This window comes from Salvelinus sp. IW2-2015, linkage group LG10, assembly GCF_002910315.2.
Source record: "Salvelinus sp. IW2-2015 linkage group LG10, ASM291031v2, whole genome shotgun sequence".
NCBI classification, from domain to species: Eukaryota; Metazoa; Chordata; class Actinopteri; order Salmoniformes; family Salmonidae; genus Salvelinus; species Salvelinus sp. IW2-2015.
Genome location: NC_036850.1, coordinates 9,141,738 through 9,169,136, shown reverse-complemented (window position 1 = coordinate 9,169,136; position 27,399 = coordinate 9,141,738). Strand labels below are relative to the sequence as shown.

Here is a 27,399-nt window from a genome sequence, read left to right as displayed (position 1 = left end):
GCTATGCAGCAGCTAAACATGACGTGGTATGGGAATTACTTGATTGAATAGTGTCTATGGAATTGACAATTAATCATGAAATGACTATGCAAGCGGATTTGGAGAAAGGCGCAAAGCACGATCCCAAACATAGTTACATAACATACATTTACAAAAAGAAAAACACATATCTATCCATCTGGCTTGCTGTGTTACACACATTATCTATCTAATACGGATTACAATGAGAAACATAAAAAAGCAAAGGGAGGGGACCTCTTGTTTGAGAAGTGTAAACATTATCCCGCAGTTTTGTTAGCAATATTCAATTAAGTCTAATGAGAGTGTTTAATCGAGAGCACTGTGTGGAGTTCCATCCCCCACATCCATAATCTCAGTGCTGGGAATACCAGGCAATACGATGGGTTTGAATGCTCTTCCTTGTGCTCTGCTTAGGAGCAGGACACATGTTGGGAGACAGGGACCCACAGAAAGGGAATGGGGGGCTCAAGGGAAAAGGAGGCAACTCTGGAGAAATCCATCTTCTTCTCCAACACTCTTATATGCTGACCTTCCCTGTTGCCCATCTTTCTGAGTGGAGGAAGGAGACAACAAAGCGACGCGTTCATTTCTCTGATACAGAGAGGTGGCGTACATTTCAGCAACTACGGCAGACAAACAGCATGAGAAGAAGAGTGGTCTGTAGACGGTCTTGAGAAGGTGAGTGGGAGATTCTAAAGCAAAGCAAATCAATGTTGTTGGGTCCTATACGTTGGGTATACAGATGACTCTGGAAAATAATCTCCAGATCCAATCTAGAAGGAATATAGCTTCTATCTAAATCGATCTTCAATTTGACTTATTTTCATGGAAAACACTAGCCCTGTGTGTGTAGTTGGAGAGGAATGCTTTGAGTTATTCATAACCTCTCAATCAGATTTGATTGGGGGGGATTGAAAGCAATTTAAGGCATCGGGGCGGCAGGTAGCCTAGTGGTTAGAGCGTTGGGCCAGTAACTGAAAGGTTGCTGGATCGAATCTCCGAGCTGATAAGGTAAAAATCTGTCGTTCTGCCCCTGAAAAAGGCAGTTCACCCACTGTTCCCCGGTAAGCCGTCATTATAAATAAGAATTTGCTCTTAACTGACTTGCCTAGTTAAATAAAGGTTAAAAAAAAAGATCTGCTGACGGTGTGACTTAGACTTAATTATAGCTCTCAATTCCCTTATACAGAACGGGAGCAGGGATGAAGCTCCACAATATCCCTGCATCACATTACCTTGTGAATAAACGTTCTGATCTCTACCCAGGTGGAAGTGGGGCTTTGACACAGTGTATAATAGAGCAGGGCATTCTCTCACTCCCCAACCACCTGCATCGACTTTCTCTCACACTTCTTTTCTGCCTGAGATCATTTCATTATTGCTGGGTAAATCCTAGGGACCTTCAGCTAAGGATTGAGGATAACAGGTAAGGATAGTTCAATAGCTTGAGCTGGAAGACAGAAGCAAACACGTAAATAGACTGACTGTGAGCCGAGGTGGCTGTTATTGGGTTTTTATGTCAGTCGCAGGCCGTCTGCCACTGCAGTTTGCAGCCTTTGGCATGATAGAGCTGCAAGAGTAAGGTAGCGTGAGAATATTTCTTGCTAAATACTAATCAATGGAATTCCAGATAAACCTCATAGTAAATTACCCCAGAGCTTTCAGGGTATTGCGGTGTCTGATTGCAGAGAAATTTCTCCTCAAACTAATTCACTGAATCTATTAATGTTACATCCAGAGTTAGAAAAAAGTTATGTTCATGCTCATAGTTAAAGAATAGTATTGCTGAGCGATTATCCGAAATGTAGGTAATTTTTTATCTCGGTTTTTACAAACATTGACTGATGTCAGTTCAATTATTTGAATTCCATTTTACATTTCATTTTTTATTATGTGAGCTCGATGTGCGGTTTCTGTGGAGATAAATCAGATCAAGACTGAACTGTGGCATGTAGTAGGGAGTTTAGTTTCCAACTGGCCCATATTCGACATAGTTTAGCGCAGAAAACGTGGTACAATGACCATAAATCAATTGCGTGACCGCTTAAAACTTGTCCGGTCTGTGTGGAGCAGACACGGAGACAAAGAAGAGAGACATGCGATCGAGAGGGATAGAAAGCAGTTGCTTCGCGAGGCTGAAAATACATTATCTAAGTCAGGGGTGTCAAACTCATTCCAAGGAGAGCCGAATGTCTGCGGCTTTTCGTTTTTTTAAGACCTAGACAACCAGATGAAGGGAGTTCCTTACTAATTAGTGACCTTAATTCATCAATCAAGTACAAGGTTTGAGCGAAAACCCGCAGACACAAAGCCCTCCGTGGAATGAGTTTGACACGTGATCTAAGTGATTGATAGTTGCAATTCAGCAGTCATAAAGTATGCCTTACTTACTTTGAAGAACTACTAAAATTTAGATTTTGTCAGACAGCATAGGCAGCAGCTCTATAGAGATGAGATGACTTGGAATGAAATAATAAAGTCCTCAAATAAAATATTTTATTCAAGTAAAGTAACGTGAATTAATGATAGTTAATAAGTGATAAGGAGTAATGGGCAGTCACTAACATCACGGGACATTCATTTAGTGTTGTCACAGCATTCAACCCACAATGCATTTGGTGTAAAAAAAAAAAATACAAATCTAACCCGAAATTGAAAACCGTGATTATTTTTTCAATAACCGAACGGAAAACCGAACAGACCTCAAAAAACACGAATCACTCAGCACTAAAGGCTAGAAAGCACTCCTACTAGGTTATCATAGAGTCAACAGGGAGGAGCAGCAGTGTCATGCCAGCAGGCCAAATAATGAGTTTGGGACTAACTAAATGAAACATTAAATCTCCTCCTCCTTCCATTCTCCTACTGACAATGATGATTAAAGCGCGATATACATCTCTGGGTCAGCCACTAAGGACTGTTAATTGGAGAGAGATTCTGTTTGGAGAAAATGAAGGGAAAACAAACAGCAGCAGCTGATGACAAATGGGGGTGAGCACATTTGTAGATAATTATAGTGCATCCACAGCTCAACCTCAAGTTTCACACAATGCTCACACTGTATGTGGAATGCTCAGCCATCCCTACTGTCTCTAGCATGTGCTACAGTTGGCTGGCGTTGACACCCTCTCTCACACAAGCCGTGGGGTTCAGCAAGGTGCAGTGCAGTTAATGAGCAGTCTTGGTGGCTTTTCTCTCCCACCATTGTTCATTTATTCAAATGGAGGTGCGTTGTACTTGGAGTCAGAGGAAGGCAGTCTCCTGAGAGGTTTCCTCCATGCCAGACAGAACACATTCACACAGAGAACAAGGCTAGGCCTAACGAGGAGGAATCAAACAGCTGACAGTCTTCCAACAAAAATATGTCAAATTAACCAGGGCTTTGTTGTGACATATTTTCTTTGGTTTTCCAATGGGGAAAAATACAGTTAATGGGTTGTCTTGACAAAGATAGTTGCATGAATGGTGCATAAGGTATGGGAACAATAATACCAGGGTGTATGAAAACAAAGTGCATCATAGTCAGTAATAACCAATCTACAAGATTATCACAGCATCCCATTTCAGAATGATGCAACTGTTAAAGTTGCATCAACAGGCCAACTGCATTTAGAGCTAGTTAAACCCTGCCTGCTTTAAACCAGTGGTTAATGCCTAAAGCCCAGAGCCTCSTCAGCCCGTGCCAGAAATGCTGTAAACCAAACAAGACATTCCTCTGCCCCCTCTGCATTAGTGTCCGATGAATCCAGACACCTCCCAAGCCCCACCTGTCTGCAGGTATCACTGCTGCGCCCGCTCCCATTAGCTGAGATGGGGAGCCTAAAAGCAACCCTCTCCTCTCTCCATAGGCTTGAATGCCCCTGAGCTGCATATTTGTTAGACTGTTACTCAGCAAACAAGCTGTGACTCCAATTCCCTGCTCAGTGACGGACGAAGGAGAACAGAGAGGGCGGGGTGGGGGGTGAGCGCTTCACCCCTCAGGCTGGAGAGGAGATGGGATCATGCAGGGCCAAGTGAGTTTGATCTCATTTATCTGCCCAGGGGTTGGAGGCCGGATGTCAATTTGTGTACGAGTGAGGACTCAGAAGGGAAATATGGGTTGAATTAGGCAGCCCATAACGAGGGAAAAATTAAGACATAATTGTGTTTGTGTGCGGGTGCTATATATTCAGAGCCCTGATATAGGCCATTCTGTTCTCATACAATGACGGGTAGGCCGTCACTGTAAATAAGAATTTGTTCTTAGCTGACTTGCCAGTTAAATCAAAATAAATGAAATGTACCTCCCTACTCCAGTCCACGTTTCTGCTGTTGCACGGGAGAAAGAAGCCTTTGACATTATAAAGGAAATGTCATGTCAGTCATCAGTGAAATGGATACCCCAACCACCAGACATCGGGAGCCTTCCGGAGATAAGCAGGGATGGTAGCTACTGAATCCCTGCACCGACACAAAATCCTCAAAGAACAGTACTAGCGTAGATAGAATTCAGGAGAAATACAGGCTTAACAAGAGGTAAAAACAACTAGGCCAATATCCCAGAGTAGATCCCTGTGTGACATGAGGATCCAGGGTACATCTCTATGGGACTAAAAAGAGACCTTCACCTCACAGTGGAGTGCTCAAATCTATTATTTTCTCAGGTGCCGGTAATAAAATAATAATAATTTAATTTCAGACCTGCCGTACATCAGGTAGGCAATGGTTGAAACGTCAGCCATGCCGAATCGATGATAGCCAAATAGCCATTCTGATGACAGCCACAGACAATACGCAGCCAGGAAAATCTAATAAATTAAAAATGTACATTTACTTGAATCATTTAAATGAATAATTTCTGTGCTGCTGAAAATGCCAGGCATTTATGCTCCAATGACTACTGCTTGAGCAAGGACCGACAGGACATGGACACTCAGCGGTTAGAGGTTTACTCTCCGCACTACACGGCTACAGTATATATTCTCTCTCAAGGACAGTAACCCAACACTCAGCCCATTGTCCCATTAAGGAAGATGGGAAGGGAGAGATACAGACTGCCTGGCCAGCTTGAATGAAATGTGGCTCTGTCTTCTGCAGGGAGGAGGTGATCAGACCGTGAAACTACCAATTTAAAACTTGCCAAAGCCCAAAGGAGGATTTAAGCATGACATTCAAAAGATGCAATGACAGCATTGAGATACAAAAACCTCAACATATTGTTGGTATTTGTACGATATTGTACGTAGCGTTCAAGGAATAAAAAACAAAAAACTAGACAGCCCGGAGAAAAATGCACGAGAGCTGGACTGAGCCACACTCTCCATGCAATAATCTCTGAAATAAAATACCATATTGTATCAATGTTTTCCCCATTCACCTTGTTTGTGTAACTGAAATTAAACGAGTTAGGGACAAACCCAAAAGACTCCGTCAAAGTGAGCTTCCGACATGAAGCAAAAAAAGAGCATGGAGAAGAGCATGAAATTCAGGGCAGGAAAAAAGTGAAATCACATAAATAAATCCTCCATAAGCCAATTCCTGTCCATATACACGGTGTGCCTTCAACCCAAAGCGCCTCATTCACAAACATGACACAACGGCACCAGAAATTGGAAAGATGCTATTCTGAGGAGAAATAATCTCATAAAACCATTAAAGGGAACAACGTAGGTGCATTATGGGGGATTACACCAACTCCTCATACACTGGATTCCATTTCTCTGCCACTTGATTCTGGGGAGCAAAAACAGGAGTTTAACTGCTCACTGAAGTCCTGTAACAAGCTTAGGAAGCCCACCCTTGCAGTGGAGTACAGGCCTATGTGAGCAATGTTATTGTGCCCATGTCGGAGAGAGTGTGTGTGTGTGTGTGTACTTGCAAACCTATTTGATTCCTGTGTGAACATGGCTTTGCTCCAGACGCCCCTCAAGGTACTTAAAAATCAGAACAACTGTGTGGGTTTGACAAAGATTTTACTTATATAGAGAGCAGTTACATCTTTCCATGTTGAGTGAGTGCATACGGTAGATCTTTCAATAAAAACGATTTATTCAAACAATTAAGCTTCAGGCAGATACTGCTGTGTGTTTGGTCTATACAGATGAACCCTGTTTGGTATTATGGTAATATACACCACTATAAGCCTGGAGGGGGAGAGTACTACATGTAAGAGGATTGCATTGGAATCCTATGTATGAACTTTCCAATTTGTAAGTCGCTCTGGATAAGAGCGTCTGCTAAATGACTTAAATGTAAATGAAACAGCTGCACAACCAGAGGCCACAGATATACTGTATACAGTACATCAGTGAGAAATTAGATGCTTTATTTATTCATGTATTCATTTATCTATACAAACTGATGTAAACAAATMAATTGTACGTCCGATACTCTGACAGATTTCCGGGAACAGACTCAGCGTAAACATTGCACCTCAAAGCCTGGTCCCTCACTAGCACACTGTGCTCGTTTTAACTCTGTAATTATTCAAATTAGTACCGAARACTGCAAGTGTAGAATTCATGACACTAGAATGTACAGTTCCATGTTAAGACAATCACAGAGAAAGTTGTCGTGTCTGACCTACGGCAGGTATCTTTTTGGGGTATTTGCTTACTGAGCTGTGACAATTTAACCAGAGCATAATAATTCATATTTAAGCTGCTAAGGGATTAGAAAGCCATACTCCTTTGGACACGTCAGCCCACCTGGAGAGAGTATCTTAAATGTTAGACTTCTTTGCTACATCACAGACAGGCTATGTTACAGTTTGGATTATGATTTCTTTCTGTGCTGGGTAAAGGATTGGAACTATGGGTGTTGKCCACTTCTGTAAAATGCAAGCAGGAATGTTACAAGTTCAGCCAGTCGGTCAGTTTGAATGACMGCTCGCTGCCTGTTTCTCACATTCATCTTGTGTAAGAGGCTGTAGACTAGAGCATCTGTCCTAGTTTTTTTGTTGTTGTTGCCTAGGTCTACAGAGAAGCAGAGACCTGAGCCCCGGGGCACACGTCACGCTGGCAGGAGCCTGGCAAGAGTGCCGCACCCAAACCAGGAGGCTGCCCTGTCGCCGTGGAAACGCTGTAGAGAAAATTGCTGCAGATTAAAAACAGCACAGAAATGTACAATTATATGGTCCTCTGCAATGGGTGTCTGGTGCAGCCGCGTTTAGCTGTGAAGAGCTTAGTGTGGGAGTGAGGATGCTGCTTTTCAGGAGGAAATGAATTGGAGAATTAGGTGAATTAGAGCTCTGTGTCTTTCAACTGCACCTCACCTGCCTGCCTCTCTAAGCATGGGGAGAGAYGGACTGGGACATGACTGTATAGCCTGTACTAGAGGTCAAGAGAGTGTGCAAAGTTGTTCCCATGTTTTCCAACACCCCATAGCAGTGGTTCCCAAACTTTTTATAGTCCTGTACCCCTTCAAACATTCAACCTCCAGCTGCGTACCCCCTCTAGCACCAGGGTCAGCGCACACTGAAAATATTGTTTTTTGCCACCATTGTAAGCCTGTCACACACACTATACAGTACATTTATTAAACATAAGAATGAGTGTGAGTTTGTCACTTCCCACATGCTGGGTTGTGACAAAGAGCTCTTATAGGACCAGGGCACAAATAATAATCAATCATTTTGCTCTTTATTTAACCATCTTACATATAAAACCGTATTTSTTCATCGAAAATTGTGAATAAKTCACCACAGGTTAATGAGAAGGGTGTGCTTGAAAGGATGCACATAACTCTGCAATGTTGGGTTGGAGAGAGTCTCAGTCTTAAATCATTTTCCACACAGTCTGTGCCTATATTTTGTTTTCATGCTAGTGAGGGCCGAGAATCCACTCTCACATAGGTACGTGGTTGCAAAGGGCATCAGTGTCTRAACAGCGCGATTTGCCAAGGCAGGATACTCTGAGCGCAGCCCAATCCAGAAATCTGTCAGTGGCTTCTGATTAAATTCAATATTCACAGAACCACTTGTTGCAATTTTGATGAGGCTCTCTTGTTCAGATATRGGTAAGTGGACTGGAGGCAGGGCATGAAAGGGATAACGAATCCAGTTGTTTGTGTCATCCGTTTCGGGAAAGTACCTGCGTAAATGCGCACCCAACTCACTCAGGTGCTTCGCTATATCACATTTGACATTGTCCGTAAGCTTGAGTTCATTTGCACACACAAAATCATACAATGATGGAAAGGCCTGTGTGTTGTCCTTGTTAATGCAGACAGAGAAGAGCTCCAACTTCTTAATCATAGCCTCAATTTTGTCCCGCACATTGAATATAGTTGCGGAGAGTCCCTGTAACCCTTGATTCAGATCATTCAAGTGAGAAAAAACATCARCCAGATAGGCCAGTCGTGTGAGAAACTCGTCATCARGCAAGCGGTCAGACAYGTGAAAATTATGGTCAGTAAAGAAAACTTTAAGCTCYTCTCTCAATTGAAAAAAAACTTGMCAATACTTTGCCCCTTGATAACCAGRGCACTTCTGTATGTTGTAAAAGCGTTGCATGGTATGTTGCCCATWTCATTGCATTGTGCAATAAATACATGAGAGTTCAGGGGCCTTGCTTTAACAAAGTTAACCATTTTCACTGTAGTGTCCAAAACATCTTTKAAGCTGTCAGGCATTCGACTTGGCAGCAAGAGCCACTCGGTGGATGCTGCAATGTACCCAAGTGGRGTCGGGAGCAACTGCTTGCATGCGCGTTACCACTCCATTACGTCTCCCTGTCATGGATTTTGCSCCATCAGTACAGATACCAAAACATKTTGACCACCAAAGTCCATTTGATGTCACAAAGCTGTCCAGTATAATAAAAAATATCCTCTCCTGTTGTCCTGGTTTCCAGAAGAGGATGTCTWCCTTAATTGACCTCCATAAACGTAACGGACATATACCAGCTGTGCCAGGCCTGCCACGTCTGTTGACTCATCCAGCTGTAACGCATAGAATTCACTGGCTTGTATGCGAAACAGCAATTSTTTCAAACATCTCCTACCATGTCACTGATGTGTTGTGAAACAGTGTTGTTTGATGAAGGCATTGTCTGTATAGTTTTTTTGGCCTTTTCCCCCAGCATTGTCCCAGCCATATCCGCGGCAGCAGGAAGAATTAAGTCCTCCACAATAGTATGAGGCTTGCCTGTCCTAGCCACTCGATAGCTCACCATATACAACGATTCGAACCCCTTCTTATTAGTGTTATCTGTCACTTTTATACATGTCTAACTACTCGAAAGTCATCTTAATTCTCYCTCAAAAAACTCATGCGGCTAATTTTCCAAATTGGCATGTTTTGTTTCTAAATGTCTGCACAAGAGTGAAGGTTTCATCGAGTTGTGAGATAGTGCTTTTGTACATATAAACACACTGTGGCTGAGGAAAGGCACTTCTCCCAATATACTTGAACTCCAAATCAATGTAGTTCTCATCATATTTGCGCCTCTTCGATGGTCCAACGTCTCTGTCTGTTGTTCAGTGCTTTCCCGGGTAAGTGGGCAGTAGATCTTCGGCTGCATCAGATTCACAACTGTCAGTGTCCATGCTAGCTGGGCTAACAACAAATGTAGAATTACTGATGCTAGCATTGGATGTGCTCGTGGAAGCAGAACAACTTGTCATCGACAGGTGCAGGTGTAGTARTGCTGGTAGTAGCATAACTACCAGTAGAGCTGGTATGTGTCTCTATGGACACGGGCCTTACTTTTTAAAAAKCATTTATCAATTTTCGAGCAAACGGAATGAGCAGCAGCTATGTTTGGCTACATATGGACAGTTGGTGGAATACCCGCGAGAGAGTAACGGTTAATGTGATTGGATGTTAATCATTTGACTAGGCTATCTGTATTTGATATTGTGTTGTTATTTCGCAAACACTAGATGGTTTGATTTTATTTTTGGCAGTGAAACGAGGCTACTCAGGCGAGGAAAAAACCTCACCCAAATGTACAGCCCCGTTGGAAAATATAAATGGACTGTTTGAAAATGTGAAGAAAAGAAAAAGGAAATTTTTATTTTATTTATATATATATATATAAAAAAATGTGAATCACATTTTTATTTGGCGTACCCCAGTTTACCCCATAGGATGCACAGAAAAGACTGTATTGGCGAATCGACTACAGTCAGTACAGTAAGTGGAAAATCATGTTAGATAGTTTTTTGTGTAGAACATTTTAAGTGGAACTCATATGGTTTGGACCACCACTTGCTATCTTTGTGGCCTGGTCAGCAGCATCACAGAGAGGTATTTTATTATCATGCGCCCTATTCAGGGATGATCAGAGGAGGGTCATCCCCGTGTTGCGACTCCAATTTTAGTTGTGTTTAAAGCTGTAAACTTACACGGCCGAGCTGCATCCAGTGACCCTCTACCCACGACTCCTTTTAAGAGATCTGAAATTGCTTCCTGTTCAATGTCAAGGCCTCATTTAAGCTGTAAATTGGACTGCCGAGCAGCCGCTGTCCCCCTCTACAGTATATCACATGACCAGTCTGTATCATGTCTCATCTCTCTCTTCCACTTCTGGTGTTTTCTGTTCACTCCTCCTCATCCCCTATCTGATCTATGTTCTGGTAGTTTATTAAGATGAGCAGCTTGTGATTACTACAGATGGTTAAGTATCCCTGTATAAATGCTCCTAAATGGCTAATTCCGACACACTTGAGTGGTTCTACTGCTACCAAGATCACCAAGTCAGCACTGACACAATAAGACGAGCAATAGATGCTTAACGTGACAACGAGCTCCAAAAAGCCTCTAGCATCACATAACAACCTTGAGGGATTTTTACATGTCATTTTACTTTGCTCGGTTATATTTTACTACAGCATTGAGGTTCCCTGGAGTCGGTATCAGTTTCATATCTCGATAATGGTTTTGCTATGCTGGGGAATCGGAATGTGAGAACTCATTAGAAAAAGGTGGTAATTGCCAAATAATTATAAATGTCATTATGCAAAGACACCGAACCGATACTATCATATGGCTTGTCGCTAGGCAACATGGCTTTGCAACGCTCCCCGCAGTATCCAATTAGGAATAATTTTTTCGGTTCGAGAGAAGTTGATTGTTGGTGTAATGTAAGGGAAATAGATTTGCCTCATCAAGGTTACTGGAGTGGGACTTCATAAAGGGATTCACTCATTGCAGAACTGGACGATTTTAAAAGGCATATTTAGATGTTTGGCCTGTTTTGAATCACTGTGTCACATTTTGCATGTTAGAAGCATTGTTTCTTTAAAAAAAAAATGTATACAGAATCATTTCTGGTTTTGTCGTGGAATATTCCAATCAAGTGAGAGAGACTTTGTCATTTTTTCTAACAATCATAAGTCGCCTCYGGTTCATCTTGTGGTTAGTGGTAGCCTAGTGGTTAGAGCATTGGGCCAGTAACCGAAAGGTTGCTGGATCGAATCCCTGAGCTGACAAGGTAAAATTCTGTCGTTTTGCCCTTGAACAAGGCAGCTAACCCACTGTTCCCCAGTAGGCTGTCATTGTAAATAAGAATTTGTTCTCAACTGACTTGCCTAGTTAACCTTTCTGAACAACCCATCCCGGATCCGGGATAATTGTCATCAGCAACGCTGCATAGCATAGCGCCACAGTCAAATAATATTACTAGAAAATATTCATATTCATGAAATCACAAGTGCAATATTGAAAAACACAGCTTAGCCTTTTGTTAATCCACGTTTTCATTTTTGCGATGGAAAAAAATATTGCGATACCGACCCTAGTAGGCCTACATTCTCTCCGAGGGTTGAATACCACAAGGTAACCCATAAACTGATCCCAATACAGACGGGAAATCTTTACCAAGTTACTACATCATATCAATTCAAAAAGATATGAAGAGAAGAAGATGGGCTGCCAAGAACAGACTCAAATTCCCTGCTTTTGCATACAGTATGTGAAACACTGATTTTGACCATTTACACAAGCATCTACTTACAAAGCTCCAGAAGAGTGCCCAATTCTGCAGAATGAACCCACTACTCTTGACTCTAATGCTAAAGAGACTGATCACACGGCCATTAGATTGCCATGCACCACTGTCCATATGTTTCATTGTAGAAAGTGAGTCTACAGACTCCAATCTTGCTGAAGAAATTGAAAAGATATTGCACACCAGCACTACACACACCATGTAAAACAATAATCTAATCTGGTATGGTTCCAAATTAGCTTCCATCCAGCCTGTCTGTAATGCCAGATTACTGAGTCTGGCAATGCAAGGTTCCAATAACCCATTTAGGATATTTGTCTACTCACCGGCGGTGAAATCCTTATTTAGGTCGATGAAAGCATTGGAATGAGGAACACGTATCTTGACAGGTGAACTAAGAGCTGGCTGCCACACTGCGTTCCTGTGACGAAAGAAAACAACACAACATGATGTGTACTAAGCAGATATTCTGAAAAAACACAGAACCAACCAACAAAGGTACTATTTTTAACACTACATACATGGAGAATAATGGAAAATAAAACAATGTCTATGTGGACTGCAAAYCATTGAGTTACTTGTCTAATCTCCACCTTACCTTCCAGTAAGGTAGCAGACTTCAGTGGAGAAATCAGCGGAAACSCCAAAGATGTCTGGAATCATGTCCCCATTGAAGCTGCGTAAGATAATTTCATTTATAAAACCGTCAAAACTCCCAACTCYTGAGCAAGATCATAGGACAAAGTTTAGGAAAACAATATTGCTTACATGGAAACTCATCATAGAAAACAACTCCTACAGGTGATTTGTAAAATAAAACATTTCATGCATAACCTACTCCATTATCAGAGGTTGGTCCACAAATGTCTTATTAAGGTCAACTTGTTCATCTGCAAAACCAGATAAGAGATGTTAATCAGTTAGCTATTTAATAACAGTTATAACAGCAGTCATTTTTCTGACTGTATTAGAGTACATTATTTCTTTGTATTCCATAAGCCTGAATCTAGGCCTAATAAAYCAACAATTTACCCAGGGTTTGGTTGTTTCCCCAGAATACAAAAACCATTGTGTCTGAGGTGGCCTTGGTCTTGAGCTGAACTGTAAGAAGCACATCCATCTGAGAATCTCCATCGTAGTCTCCGGGAACAACACCGGTTATGATACAATTGCTGAGAGAGGAAAGATATTTACAGAGTGCCAGCTGTTGATATAAGCCAGTAAAGAATAGCATAGGGCTTTTCTCAGTGACAGCTAAAATCATCTTGTGTCAATCTACCCTAACCCACGGAGTTTGACTGGACAACGTGGAATTATTGATGCTTCAAGATGAGAAGTGATGTGTGCACTAGTACAATTGAGAGAATAAAATTAGAAACTTACACGGGCAAATCATTTTTAGTGATATGTACTTTTGGCTTGAAGTATGGGGCTTTCAGATCAGCCAAGAATATCACCAACTCAGATTCTGAAAGTTCAATGAAATATGCAATAAAAACAATGCACACAATACTCAATTTCAAAGTCACCACAGCAGTCACAAAACCATATCAACAATGCAGTGACTAATTCAATGAAATACATTCATTGGTGAGAGATCTGGACCCATTTTATGCTTTTGTTTCAATCTAGTTACTAGGCTACTGTGTCTTGTAATGTAGGTAATGCGTTGAACACCAAACAGCTTTTCAAAGCAGAGAAAATAGATTTCTACGTCATCACTGTTTTCATTGCTCTGCTAGATTAGCTAGCATCTTATGAGTTTTTGGAACACATGCACAGCAAATGTCAATAATTCAAATAWCCTCATCTAGTATCTAGCTAAAGTTTCTATATTATTCACTAGCGAAATGTATCCTATTGAAAAGGCAATGCAAAACACTGAACAGTATTCTAGCCAGCTAGCRAACGTTAGCTACTCACGTTCTCTGATGATGAAAATATCTGTRTGTTTATCCGAGTTGAAATCGCCAAAAGCAGCCACAGTGCCATGATTTTCAGACCCGAACAAGTCAGTTGTTACATCTTGAAGAGCAGATGCTGAATACTTCCCTGCAAAATACACAGTAAATGTAAAAATATTGATAAACAATATCCACATCCTCATAGTTCAATTCAAACACCACAAACTGGAATACTGCAGTGCAGTGRTCGTTTTCGGCAGATGGTGAATTGACAGCAAGCAATGCCTTAAGCCTAAACGAGTGGGGTTTGACACTTGTGAGAGAAAAAAATCTACAGCCTTATTTAGTCGTATGTATAAAGTTAAAGAACATAATTGGCACAAGAGGTAGAAAGACTATTGACATGTTCATAAAAGGGGTGGTGTGACGTCACACCATCAGCGCTTCCTAGTTTACTGCAGTGTCGCAACGTACTGTCACTTGGTAAACACAGAGAACSAACCAACATGTCAAGCTTGGGAGATGTCGGCAGGAAACTCCTGGAAATCAAAGCCAGACAAAAACGTTCAGGTTTGACATAGTGTGTTATTGTAACATGCCTTTTTGTTGTTTTTCTGCAAACCTCTGTGAATGTCCTGAGTGAAAAACAAACGAAACAGATTAACGTTATATCAGTTCCTTGCCTGCTATAGCCGCAATAGCGGGCTTGCATGAGCATGAAAGGTCAAGCTTATACGTTTGCAGCTACTGAAGCTATTTTAGGAACTTCACATCAGGTGTTGCTTCTACCCTTGTCGTTTGTGTTAGGCTACATAAAACAGCAATGTTATCATACTGAACGAGAATATATGTACATGTAGGCCAAAGGAGGCTGGTGGGAGGAACAATAGGAGGACGGGCTCATTGTAATGGCTGGAATGGAATAAATTAAATGTGGTTTATATGTGTTTGACTCCATTTGAATACCATTCCAGCCATTACAGTGAGCCAGTCCTCATATAGCTCCTCCCACCAGCCTCCTCTGATGTAGACTATGTTCCTCGTTTATCAGGCGTGCTGCCATTACACTAGCCAACATGGCAACCTGTTCACATAGACAGTGCAGGGGTAGGAAACTAGATTCAGCCGCGACCCGTTTTTTTTTGTCGTGTGAATCATCTGGAGTCCGAAAGAGATTATATTGGAAAATAACAATAATTTCATACCTTGATTATATTGAGACACGATKAAATATGGCAGGTAGCCTAGCAGTTAAGAGCYTTGGGCCAGTAACCGAAAGGCCGCTGGTTTGAATCCCTGAGTAGACTAGGTGAAAAATCTGTTAATGTGCCCTTGAGCAAGGGGGTGGGAGGTGTAATCACTCGCGGGCTTTGCCTATGTCCATGTTTTCGATCTGAAGTCATAAAGCTCGTATACTGATTTTGATTATGATCAATGGTTAATCAAGCCTGCTGTCAATTAAATGCCTCATGCAATAGTTGGTTATTTAAGAAATACTTTATCATCATAATAGTTTTCATTTGTTAAGTATCACTCATAAAAAACATAATAGTTTGACGAATGAATGCCTGAAAATATGTATACACATTTATGAACTTTTTGGGGATAGCACAACAGCAGACTGTATTTGAAAACAGACACATTCAGACATTAGGCTAATTCAAACCGTCATAACTCATCTTACCCATCATATGCCAACATACAAATAATTTCCAAGTAGGCTAATCTTTTAATSATCATTGTAGGCTACATGGCATWTTAATGTGTTGTCATTTGTCTGTTTTGTAGCCACCAAATATTAACTTGCTATGTGATTTATGATTGATTTTTTTTTTCTTAATCCGCTCTACTAACCCTCCTGTGAATTGCTGTAGATTRGTAATTTAGCTCAGAGACGATTGCCCTTTACATCACCTTTTGAAAATGGCCAGTTCGGAATGTGAGATTTCCAAAGCTCCTCGGAAACTTAAAAGATATGGTAAGTAGTGAATTGAGCTTATGTAACTATTCTCCAGGRCGTTGCTGTAAATGAGAATGTGTTCTCAATCAACTTAACTGGCAAAATACGTTTTTTTTTTTTTTTTTAAGAGGTTGCAAAGCACACCCAAACCCCAAAACTTTCAAATTGGGTTGAACAGAATTTTGATTCAATCGAGTGTAATTCCTGTATATCATTATATGAGAAAATTAGCAGGATGACCCCACTCCAAATGATACATTTCAATGAATAATCATGCCAGCCAGATTTTTGTATTACTATACCACCCTAGTATCATATGCCAGTTTCAGTAGAGGCTGCTGAGGGGAGGATGGCCAGCAGCATACCACCCTGCATCCCACTGTTGGCTTGCTTCTGAAGCTAAGCAGGGTTGGTTCTGGTCAGTCCCTGGATGGAAGACCAGATGTTGCTGGAAGTGGTGTTGGAGGGCCAGTAGTAGGCACCCTTTCCTCTGGTCAATTTTTTTTCTCCCAATTCCCCAGGTCAATGATTGGGGACATTGCCTTGTGTATGGTGCCGTCTTTCTGATGGGACGTTAAGCAGGTGTCCTGACTCTCTGTGGTCACTAAAAGATCCAATGGCACTTATTGTAAGAGTAGGGGTGTTAACCCTGGTGTCCTGGCTAAATTCCCAATCTGGCTCTCATTCCATCATGGTCACCTAATCATCCCTAGCTTACAATTGGCTCATTTATCCCCCTCCTCTCCCCTGTAACTATTCCCCAGGTCATTGCTGTAAATGAGACTGTGTTCTCAGTCAACTTACCTGGTAAAATAAAATAATGGCTAAAACGGACCAAATGGAATGGCATCAAACACATGGAAACTTTTCCGCATCAGGATTTACCACACGCCTGTCCTCCCCAATTAAGGTACCACCAACCTCCTGTGTTCAGTTTTCTTCAGGTGAATGGTATGATATGCTGAAAATGCTGTGATACACTATTATTAATGCTGTCTACGTGGCTTAGTCAGGATGCTATACCAATATACCCGTCGTGGATATAGGCTGCTATGTTCAATTCATGGGGTAGATTTTGTGAGGTAAAATAGGGTATACACTACTGTATCTAAAAATTATCCAAGTTGTTATAATTCACTTTTTTGCTGCACCTATGATTCGCAGTCTCTCCCTATGGTTTCCACCAAATATAGTACAACCATTATACTGTTTAATGGAAATAGAAAATTATACTAACCAGTATACAATACTCAACCTAGTATTAACAAATATTGAACTCTCTCAGTGAAGTTAATCACACAATATATTTCCAAGCAACCACATACTTCGATCCGTGTTTCTATTCAGTAGAAATTAAATAAAACCTTTKATTTGCATATTAGCCTCACGCTGCCTTTGCAGAGTTATCTTGAAAAGCGATGGCTTTGTCCCTACCACTTAAAAGCTGATGGAAATTATGGTAATTTGACTGGAAATGTGGATATTTTTTTCAGTACCTGAGGTATTGACCCAAGATTGATCCCATTAAAATGTAAATCACTCCAAAGTAAAAATGTGTCTGAAATAGTGGTCCAACAGATGGGGTTCCCCTGAAATTCACTGTGCTCTGAAGAAAGCTTGAAATGGTGGCAAGTTCCATTATATTTTACATTTGTGCTCAGCGTAGGAAATCACACTTCATGCTGGAGATTTGTTTTGATATTTACAGTGACTAAATGTGAGTTGGAAATGGGGCCTTGTCGTGATTGCATGCGTCAATGCATTGTGGTTTTTGTGTGACCAGGACTGTTCATTGTATTCTGACGGAAATCACAAAAAATGGCCGATACTGAATTATTTTGACAATGTGTTTATGAGGATGTTCTTCAGTACCGTGTGTAGCTTAAGTCTTCATTAACAGCATTATCTAAAACCATTCTGTCAAATATGTTTAGCATTTAGGTCTAAATACATTTGCTTCTGAAGATTTGAGATAGAATTGCTGATAACTAGAAACCTTTTGTAGCATCAGTCTTACAGCCTACTACTCCCCAAGTGTTCATGGGGGTCTTTCTATGACATATAATTACTGTAGTGTGTTTCTCCAGAGAGTGTGGGAAAGTACCACAGAYGCGCCTGAGACATGAACAAATGACCTCCAATTGAGCTCTGGCTCAGCAATGAATGTTCTGTAAATAATAGTGTTTTGTATCTCTCCTCAGGCTCCATCTATGAACCTCTTAAGCTCTCCATTCTCCACCGGGAGGATGAGCCACTATGGGAGAGACTTGATCGCTACTACAATGCAGGTAAGCACTGTGATTATGTTTCAAGTACTTACTATTTAAAATCCTTGTTTTGAAGATCTTCTCAAAGGTGAGGTCCTTTTCAAGTTTATTTTTCTACTTGTAGCTTTAAAGTATTTGTGTTTGAAATATGGATAGATTTTTGTATGTTACTCTTAGGTTTGTTAAAATAGAGCCCTAACACAAATCTAAGAGTGAAAATAGAGAAAATCTCACAATTATCAAGGCCTAAAAAGATAACTAATAATTCTAATTCAAATTAGAAACAAAACAAAGAAACAACTTGTTTTAAATAGGCTATGTCACACTTACAGGCAACATAAGTTCTCTCTGTGGGCATATAATATTAAAACAATGCAGAATATGGAGGGTTTTACGCACATCTATAAATCCAAAACMGGACCWGCATGGCTAAAATAATGTGGGCCTGCCTACAATGCATAGATAAAAAGTGAATGTCAGCTCACTGTTTTACTCCTCTCAGACTTGATATTTGAATAAAGCTTTGGTGATTTTAAGATTTATTTCCAAGCGGTCTCAGGAGCCAAGTCCTTTATCGACTGTCGTGACTACTTCACAATTGCATTGGGCACACAAAAACCCTTAATTGAGAGGAGGGGAGGCTATGCTTGGTTTTTAATCAAATAATACTAAATGTAATAACATATTTGTTTTTTATGTTTCTAAATACGAAGTATACAGGCGCCAAAAGCACATTAGGCTACTCTTGTTCCATGAGCAGTGTGCATCCCGGCTGGATAGGCTGCGTTTCCACTGTCAAAATTGTACCATAACCAACTGCATTACTGCTAAAACCAGCTTTTGATTGGTCTTAAATATCTCTATCAGCGCTGCCTGAAATTAGCACTTTGGATCATGTTTTTAAGGACACACCTCAAATATTTCCACCATGTCCATCTCAGCGTAAGCAAGCTGACATTTAAGACAGATAAATTGACGAACCTGGCGTTGGGGCTGGAAAATGCCAGMGCGCCAGTTTTTACATGACGAAATTTCAAACTAACGTGCGTTTGACACTAGCGCTGCCTTAACACCAGCCGAAAATAGAGCCCATAGACTCTAATCTGAGTCTGTCTGAGTCAGGCCACACAATTTTCACAGGTTACCGTACCATTGGCAGACATGTCACACCCCATTGGTCAGTTGTGGTGATAACAGGGTGGCATGGATACAGCGTGGCAACTTATTTCATGGCTTTCTTCTTTAAAGGCAAAGAACTCCCTTTGCTCATTGTGGAAACAGAGGAAGTGTATTGTATTACATAGTCATTCTATGAAGGATATTGTTGATATGTGCTTTGCTGTGACCTGGGGCTGTGGTCTAAATGCAATATCTATGTTCAAGACAAATTACTTTTCAAGGGCAATACAGCTTCTATTATATTTTATGTTGTGAGCCTATTTGAAGAAAGAAGAAATACATGTTTGTTCTACTGAAGACGGGCAACAAAGATGCTTCAATGAGGTGTCAAAGATATTGCCCATGTTTTTGGGGAGCATAGTTTATCAATATGGTTTCATGTTTGAAAATCCAAAGGGTTGTATTGTGTTTGTATCCGCCTCCCATAGGCTAGTATAAAGACAAAAGGACAGCATACTATTTTGATGAGAAACGTTTRCCAGAAGTGAGGGTTATTTCACAGGCTGTCTAGGTTGAAATGAGGATGCTACAGGAAAAGCACTAGGGGAGCAACTGGTCCCTCATCTGAAACCAGTCCTGCAGTGTGAAGTCATGGTGACAGACATCCCTAAAGAGAACAACCTATCAGTGTTTCTCACCACCTGAGCTCCCCGGGTGAAAATGAATCTCTCTCATTACTCATGAATTTTGCGTTCACGATACCACAAGTAGCTTTTATATGTTTGGTGCATGTTTTGTTCTTCACAGTAAACGGATGCAATTTTAGCTTTTGGAATAATGTGACGGCACACTTTTTGTGTGCCGTCAGGCTATATTCTAGTAATATTTTACACGGTGCTTTTCCCATGCCTTTTTCTGCTCAGTCAGATTGGTCGAAATTCTGAAAGCTTGAGATTGCCCTTGGTGAGTGATTTTTGTTCTACTAGCAATGTATGAAAGAGTACTGTAACAGTAACATGCATCAAGCCACCTGTTGCTCTCTCAGAAACGTTGTCCGTGAGATGACAATATGTTGACATGTTCTTGCTTCATTTTGTGGTCGGTACGCAGCAATTTAAGCAGGGAGCAAAGCAGCAGTTGTTATCGCCAATGCACAGGCCAGTGGATGAATGCCTTTTTTTGAACCTCATGGGTAAGGAAATGACGACTCAGATCTTTCTCTATTATCTACAAAAAAATTGTGCAGTTGTAAAGCCAGTGGCATTACATGCGCTTATGATTCAGTGTGGACTTATTCTCTCTCATTTCTGAGCAAACGACATCACTGTCCCTCACAGTTTGTCTTCTTTTTCTCCTGTGCGGGTTTCAGGTTTCTTATTTATGTGGTAATGTGGCCACACTCCAGTGCCTCTTATTTTATTCTCCCACTTGATTATAGTGGAGGCGCAGGGCTGCTATCTGACTGGCTCGGGGAGATTAAGAAATGGTAGAGCAAGTTTTATGTTTTGTTGTGGAGGTCTCTTACCTCTCATTTGTTCTCTCTCCTTTCTCTTCTCTTTTTTTCTTTCTTTCTTTCACTAACTATCTGGGAGCAGAGGAATGGCCCATTCTAAGAAATAGACTGTGTCTAAAGCGTTAGCTGTTGATTTAGTGGGACATTAGGTTGGTGGATGATATGAGGCTGAGCAACTCCAACCTCAGTTTATTTGCATCTAGAGTGCTGTTGTGTCTTTGGAGTTAGAGAATAATAATTTTCCTCTTTGATGTGCCTCAAATAGATTATATTGCCTTTTCCAAATCTAAAACGGAGATTGCATGTGAGAAAAGTGAGTCAAGGTAGGTTACATTTATGGACCCGGCTGCCGAGTTAGTTGGGCTCGGAGCATCAACAGTTGAGTCGAAGAGTAAGAGGATCAGGTCCAAATAGGTGGTATTTATTAAACAGTGCAGGTGATGAGCAGACTGGATCCAGAGGTTATTTACAATAGCCTACAAATGATACATTTTGAAAATTAGTTGAGAGAAAGTACAGAATAATATATTGGCCAATACCATAATAACTAGGTAAAAACACAGGGCAAAACAACCATAATCTCACACATCTGAACTGGCCCGGGTTCAGCGAAAGAACAGAAACGGTGCTGGTTTGAACATCCGGTTGAAGAACGTGCCTAAAATCTGTTAATCTACTGGTAAGTGCTCACTAAAAGCTAGTTCACAGCGTTGGTGAGGAGAAATAGGTTGGCGTTTCCAATTCTGGCGTTTGTTATTTATATTATCATACACATATTTGATTGGACTGGCAATATCATAGTATAACAAGGAAGTATTGTTGGAAACAAAATAATAAACGGTCCAGAGCATGTGGGGAGAAAAGGCGGGAAAATAACACAGCAATTTTGCTGTTTTTCAATCTGCTTTCTTTTTACATTCACAATGCCAGGGGAAACTCCAATACAATGGTACTTTTTAACTCTGGTTAATAACATATGAATCCTAGTCAGAAGAGGCACTGTACTTTTTTTAATGTGTTTTTTCCCAAGCATCCTCTGGGGTCAAAGTAATTGTCACTGCAGAGTTAGTGAAGGGTTTATTCATATTCTGCTTAATTCCCTCCACCTCTTTATCCTGGCTATGCTGACTTTGTCTCTTTTTAATTGACCCGGACTCTCTGTAACAAACGATCTGGCAGAATGGATGTCCCCTTCATTTGCTCTGGCATAACGCGGTGATGAAAAATGAAGTACCCTGTTCAGACAGATTATTCATCGGGAGGGAGGACGGGAAGGGGTAGATGGTGGTGTGGTGTGGTGACAAATACATTCCTGTGATTCCAGGCCTTCTGTTTTAGTGTGACTTTATTTAAACAAAATAATATTTAAAAGGATTTGCATGAAGACAAACATTTGTGTCACTCTGGAATGTACAGTATGTGACCTGAAGACAAAGTTATTGTCACCTTCACATGTGCAGTGACACACCTTATTAGGATGTCTGGTTTTACAGCAATAACTACACAATATACAGCTGCTTAACATACCTTTATTTTGCATTCCATTTCACKATTTTCTGATTTWAAAAAAATATATAAAATAATTTCTGGGTAACTTACTGTAACAGTTGTCTACCACAATGGACAAAAAACTATTTAGCAAGCAAGAATTTAGCTAGGACTATCTGGGAGTGGTCTGAGTGGGGAGAGAGGTTTGGAACTCTCTTTGTTATTGGTCTATTAACCAATTAACTACATGGTTATGTCACCAGGCAAGCCTAAACTCCCACCCATGCAAACAGGCTGATTAGAAGCTCCTGTGTAGATGGTATTTCTAACCAGCAACTCTCAGGAAATAACACTGATCAATGTTAGTTTCATCAGCTGTTGGACAATATTATGCAAAACACAGGAAAAATATAATTCTGACTGTACTGAGCCTTTAAAGGCTGAGGGATCACCTGTATCTCCCTTGTTTCTCTCTCTAGTGAAGACCACCATTCTGAACTACCAAAGCCCTACCACTGGCCTCTTCCCTACCAAGACATGCTCCAGCTGCAAGGAAGCCAAGGTGCGGGACTCCCTGTACTGTGCAGCCAGTTCCTGGGCCCTGGCTATAGCTTACAGGTGACACCCACACACACACCCACACACACACATACACACACACACACACATCTACAGCCACCTTAGATCACTGTATATTAAAGTTGATCTTAGTAATGAATCTAGTACAACCTTAGTTAATGGGCTCCATCAGGGACCGATATTCTTAATCAAAGCAGACAGCTTTTGTAATGCCAAGGGGGTGCTGCGCATTGGCATGTACTGCTGCTGCTGCAGCATCCAGACTACACAGAGTGCAGAAAACATTAGGAACACCTGCTCTTTCCATGACATAGACTGACCAGGTGAAAGCTATGATCCCTTATGGAGGTCACTTGTTAAATCCACTTCAATCAGTGTAGATGAAGGGGAGGAGACAGGTTAAAGAAGGATTTTGAAACCTTGAGACAATTGAGACATGGATTGTGTATGTGTGCCATTCAGAGGGCGAATAGACAAGACAAAACATTGAAGTGCCTTTGAACGGGGTATGGCAGTATGTGCCAGGCTCACCGGTTTGTGTCAAGAACTGCAACGCTGCTGGGTTTTTCACGCTCAACAGTTTCCCGTGTGTATCAAGAATGATCCACCACCCAAAGGGCATCCAGCCAACTTGACACAACTGTGGGAAGCATTGGAGTCAACATGGGCCAGCATCCCTGTAGAATGCTTTTGGCATCTTGTAGAGTACATGCCCCGACAAATTGAGTCTGTTCTGAGGGCAGAGGGAGGGGGGGGGGGGGGCGTCAACAGCACCATATTTCCTTCAAATTTTTCTCTAATCTCTAGGCACAATGCTCTCACCTTCAGACATTCTGTTGATTCTGTATCTGATTATAAAACAGGTCACTTTTTTCTTTGTAGTAATGTGTCCTTCACTTCATACACTGAGGGCTCAAGTTCAAGGGGAGTTCTGAGATACTCAAAATAGTCAGGGACGTTCTCCACTGGTGTGCATTTTTTCTCCAAGGGGACACGAGAGTAAAAATGAATGTTCAAGTAGACCAGAGGGTCCTACTCATCWGTCATGGTTTCTTCCCATTAGCATTGTCACAGGAATTTAATTAAGACGACTCCAATCTGACAGCACAGGCCCAAACCATTACTTTACCCTCCATGTGACTAGAGAGAGGATTGGAGTGGGTGCTCTAGATTGAAGTAAATGGGTGGATGGATGGGCAGATGCCCATGTCTGTGTGTCTAGTAAGTCTACTGCACTGGTGGAAATGTATGTTTCGAAGTAAGTGAATGTCATTAATGAAAACATACACGAGATCTACTTACAGTGCTTTCTGAAAGTATTCAGACCCCTTGGGGACTTTCAATGCTGCAGATATGTTTTGGTACCCTTCCCCAGATCTTTGCCTCAACACAAACCTGTCTTGGAGCTCTACGGACAATTCCTTCGAACTCACGGCTTGGTTTTTCCTCTGACATGCACTGTCAACTGTGGGAGACAGGTGTGTGCCTTTCCAAATCATGTCCAATCAATTGAATTTACCACAGACTCAAATCAAGTTGTAGAAACATCTCAAGGATGATCAATGGAAACAGGATGCACCTGAGCTCAATTTCGAGTCTCATAGCAAAGGGTCTGAATATCGAGAGCATTCTGACTGGTTGCATCACCGCCTGGTATGGCAACTGATTGGCCTCTGAACGCAAGGCACTACAGAGGGTAGTGTGTATGGCCAAGTACATTACTGGGGCCAAGCTTCCTGCTATCCAGGACCTCTTTACCAGGTGGTGTCAGAAGAAGGCCCATAAACTAGCCAATGACTCCAGCCACCACAGTCATAGACTGTTCTCTCTGCCTACCGCACGGCAAGCGGTACCGGAGCGCTAAGTCTAGGTCCAAGAGGCTTCTAAACAGCTTCTACCCCCAAGCCATAAGACTCCCGAACAGCTAATGAAATGGCTACCCAGACTATTTGCATTGTCCCCCCCACCCTCATTTTTACGCTGCTGCTACTCTGTTTATTATCCATGCATAGTCACTGTACCTCTACCTACATGTACATATTACCTCGACTAACCGGTGCCCCTGCACATTGACTCTGTACCGGTACCCCCTGTATATAGCCTCGCTACTGATATTTTATTGTTGCTTCTTAATTCTTTTTTATTTAATTTTTTACTTCAGTTTATTTTTTTGTTGTTATTTTGTTATTTTTTTTAGTAAATAAATATTTAGTAAATACTTTAACACATTTTTTCTTAACTGCATTGTTGGTTAAGGGCTTGCAAGTAAACATTTCACTGTAAGGTCTACACCTGTTGTATTTGCCGTATGTGACAAATATGATTTGATTTGAGTACTTATGTAAATAAGGTATTTCTGTTTTTTATTGACCAAATTTGCAAAAATGTCTAAACCTGTTTTCGCTTTGTTATTGTGTGTAGATTGAGGGATTTTTTTTTTATTTAATCCATAGATGAATGTTGTAACGTAACAAAATGTGGAACAGGGGAACGGTTCTGAATACTTTCCGAATGCACTGTAGATGCCATTGATTATGTCAATAGTATACTGGAAGCATTTGGATGATTTTGATGAGAGATCAGGTGGAATGTAGTATGTCCTTGCTTGTCTTATGCTTTTGGAGGACAAAGGAATAACAACTGTCATTAATGTCCTAAAATGATTTAAAACCTGTCTATGACTGTGTACAAATACATTAGTTGTCTKCATTTAATATGTACCATTAATGTATGCACAGACAGGATAACCAGACCCTAGTAATTTTGTGCGGTGAAGTAGGATGATTTAATATGCTCTTCTGCTCATTGGGACGTTTTTCTCCATCTCATTGTGGCACATGGCGACGATCAACCCTGACGTGCAGACGCATCGATGATGARATGGGACGCACCCATGAGTTGGAGCACTCAGCCATCAAGTGCATGAGGGGTATCCTCTACTGTTACATGCGCCAGTCTGACAAGGTGAGTCCACAAACGAAACGTCAGACCACAGGAAACACTGTAGTTCATTCTTAATYATCTAAACAAATGCCATTATCCAGTAATGAATATAGATTTTTAGCAAACACAGAAACTGTCACTAATGGGGGGGGAGATAAAGATCTCTGTCCTTTTACTGATCTTCTCTGTTCTCACGCTTCAGTGGTTTACTATCTCACGATTGGACTGGTTTTATCTCTATGTGGATGGAATAATATAGAGGTTTCCAAATGGTTTTTGCCTCACAGAACACTTTTGTGTAAAGTATTTGAGCAGACCGTTCAGTCAAAATAGCAGCGTTTATATTGTTTAAAGACCTCTATGAAAGCATAATTACAGCTTTAGTACAATAGAACACAGGTCTTGTTCTGGTCTGTAATTGCACATCTCTGTTGCCTTTTGAAATTGTTTTGTTTCATTTACTCATGACCTTGACGACCTAATTTATGGGAAAGCTTTTCTGTGTCTTAATTATAATGCACCGTTTATTCAGTTAATTACACAGTGCAGCGCTCATTAACATCTGTCTCTGGCATTCACAGTGAACATGCCATTTTTAATGGACCCACAGTACAGAGGGACTAGGAAGCACATTTGATCAAATAAAAAAAACTACAGAGCCATTAAAGGCATTAAAGAGAGGGCATCAAAGTTTACCACAATGTACCAATGAAACTAAACACAGTCTTAACGAATTAGCCACACAACACAAGCTTCTCAAATGTTTTCTGACAGATTTAACTCCGGAACCATTTAACGCTAAGATCACACACACTCACTGACACACAGTGACATTTGACAAGATTCATAAACTGCACTATTGTGGAAATGCACTTTCAATACAAATGTTAGGCTATTTTGGAACGCAACAGTTATTGGTTCGGTCAGTGCCAAATGTTGGCACAAAATAATGCACCGTGTGAAGCAAACTCAAACGGAGTGTATTACTCTATGTGAATCATGCAATTCTGACCCGGGATGGTTTTTGAGGAGAAGTCATATGTGTACGTCTTTGGCATGACTCAAGAATGGCTTAATGCACCACGATACAAATAAATGGTATGTCTGTTTGCAATATTTACAGATACATTCATGCATACCAGTGGTTTGCTCATGTCTTCAGAGCCATTCAAGGATAATTCTAGTATGTGTCCTAGTGATGGCGCAGTGGAATATCCATGAACCATCCTAGTCCCGGTTTTCACTTCATGTACCTTTTTGTGAGGGTAGAATAAATAATGGAAAGATGCCCAGTAAGTAATATATATATATATATATATAAAAAATATGTTATGTACTGAATCCTCTTTTATTTGCCTTTTTTCTCTCTTTTTCGCTTCCTTTCACTCTCTTTCTTCACCTTCATTCTATTTCAGGTGGAGGAATTCAAACAGGACCCCAGCCCCTCCAAGTGCCTGCACTCAATATTCAATGTAGACACAGGAGATGAGATCCTGTCCTACGATGACTACCATCACCTACAGGTAAACCCTCTCACAAACATTGTCAAGGTAACGAATGAAGTCTGAGCGGATTCCGGTCTTACGTTCTTCACCATTGTAAATACCGTCTCCCTCCGTCAGATTGATGCCTTGTCCCTGTTCCTGCTCTATTTGGTGGAGATGATCTGCTCCCC

At 41.0% G+C, this 27,399-nt stretch overlaps 2 protein-coding genes across 2 annotated transcripts in view; one reads left to right on the top strand and one right to left on the bottom strand.

The window, feature by feature from the left end:
• Positions 1 to 14,269, bottom strand: part of itfg1 (integrin alpha FG-GAP repeat containing 1) — a 132,259-nt gene extending 117,990 nt beyond the window's left edge. Inside the window, 6 exon segments of the mRNA XM_070445376.1 lie at positions 12,278 to 12,372; positions 12,550 to 12,627; positions 12,790 to 12,841; positions 12,984 to 13,123; positions 13,335 to 13,419; positions 13,875 to 14,269. Coding sequence (XP_070301477.1) covers positions 12,278 to 12,372; positions 12,550 to 12,627; positions 12,790 to 12,841; positions 12,984 to 13,123; positions 13,335 to 13,419; positions 13,875 to 14,058 — 634 coding nt within the window. The 5' untranslated portion in view covers positions 14,059 to 14,269.
• A 49-nt stretch (positions 14,270 to 14,318) lies between these two features.
• phkb (phosphorylase kinase, beta) overlaps positions 14,319 to 27,399 on the top strand; it is a 56,747-nt gene continuing 43,666 nt past the window's right edge. The window contains 6 exon segments of the mRNA XM_023995260.2: positions 14,319 to 14,425; positions 18,017 to 18,103; positions 22,682 to 22,820; positions 25,646 to 25,745; positions 27,140 to 27,247; positions 27,347 to 27,397. Coding sequence (XP_023851028.1) covers positions 14,362 to 14,425; positions 18,017 to 18,103; positions 22,682 to 22,820; positions 25,646 to 25,745; positions 27,140 to 27,247; positions 27,347 to 27,397 — 549 coding nt within the window. The 5' untranslated portion in view covers positions 14,319 to 14,361.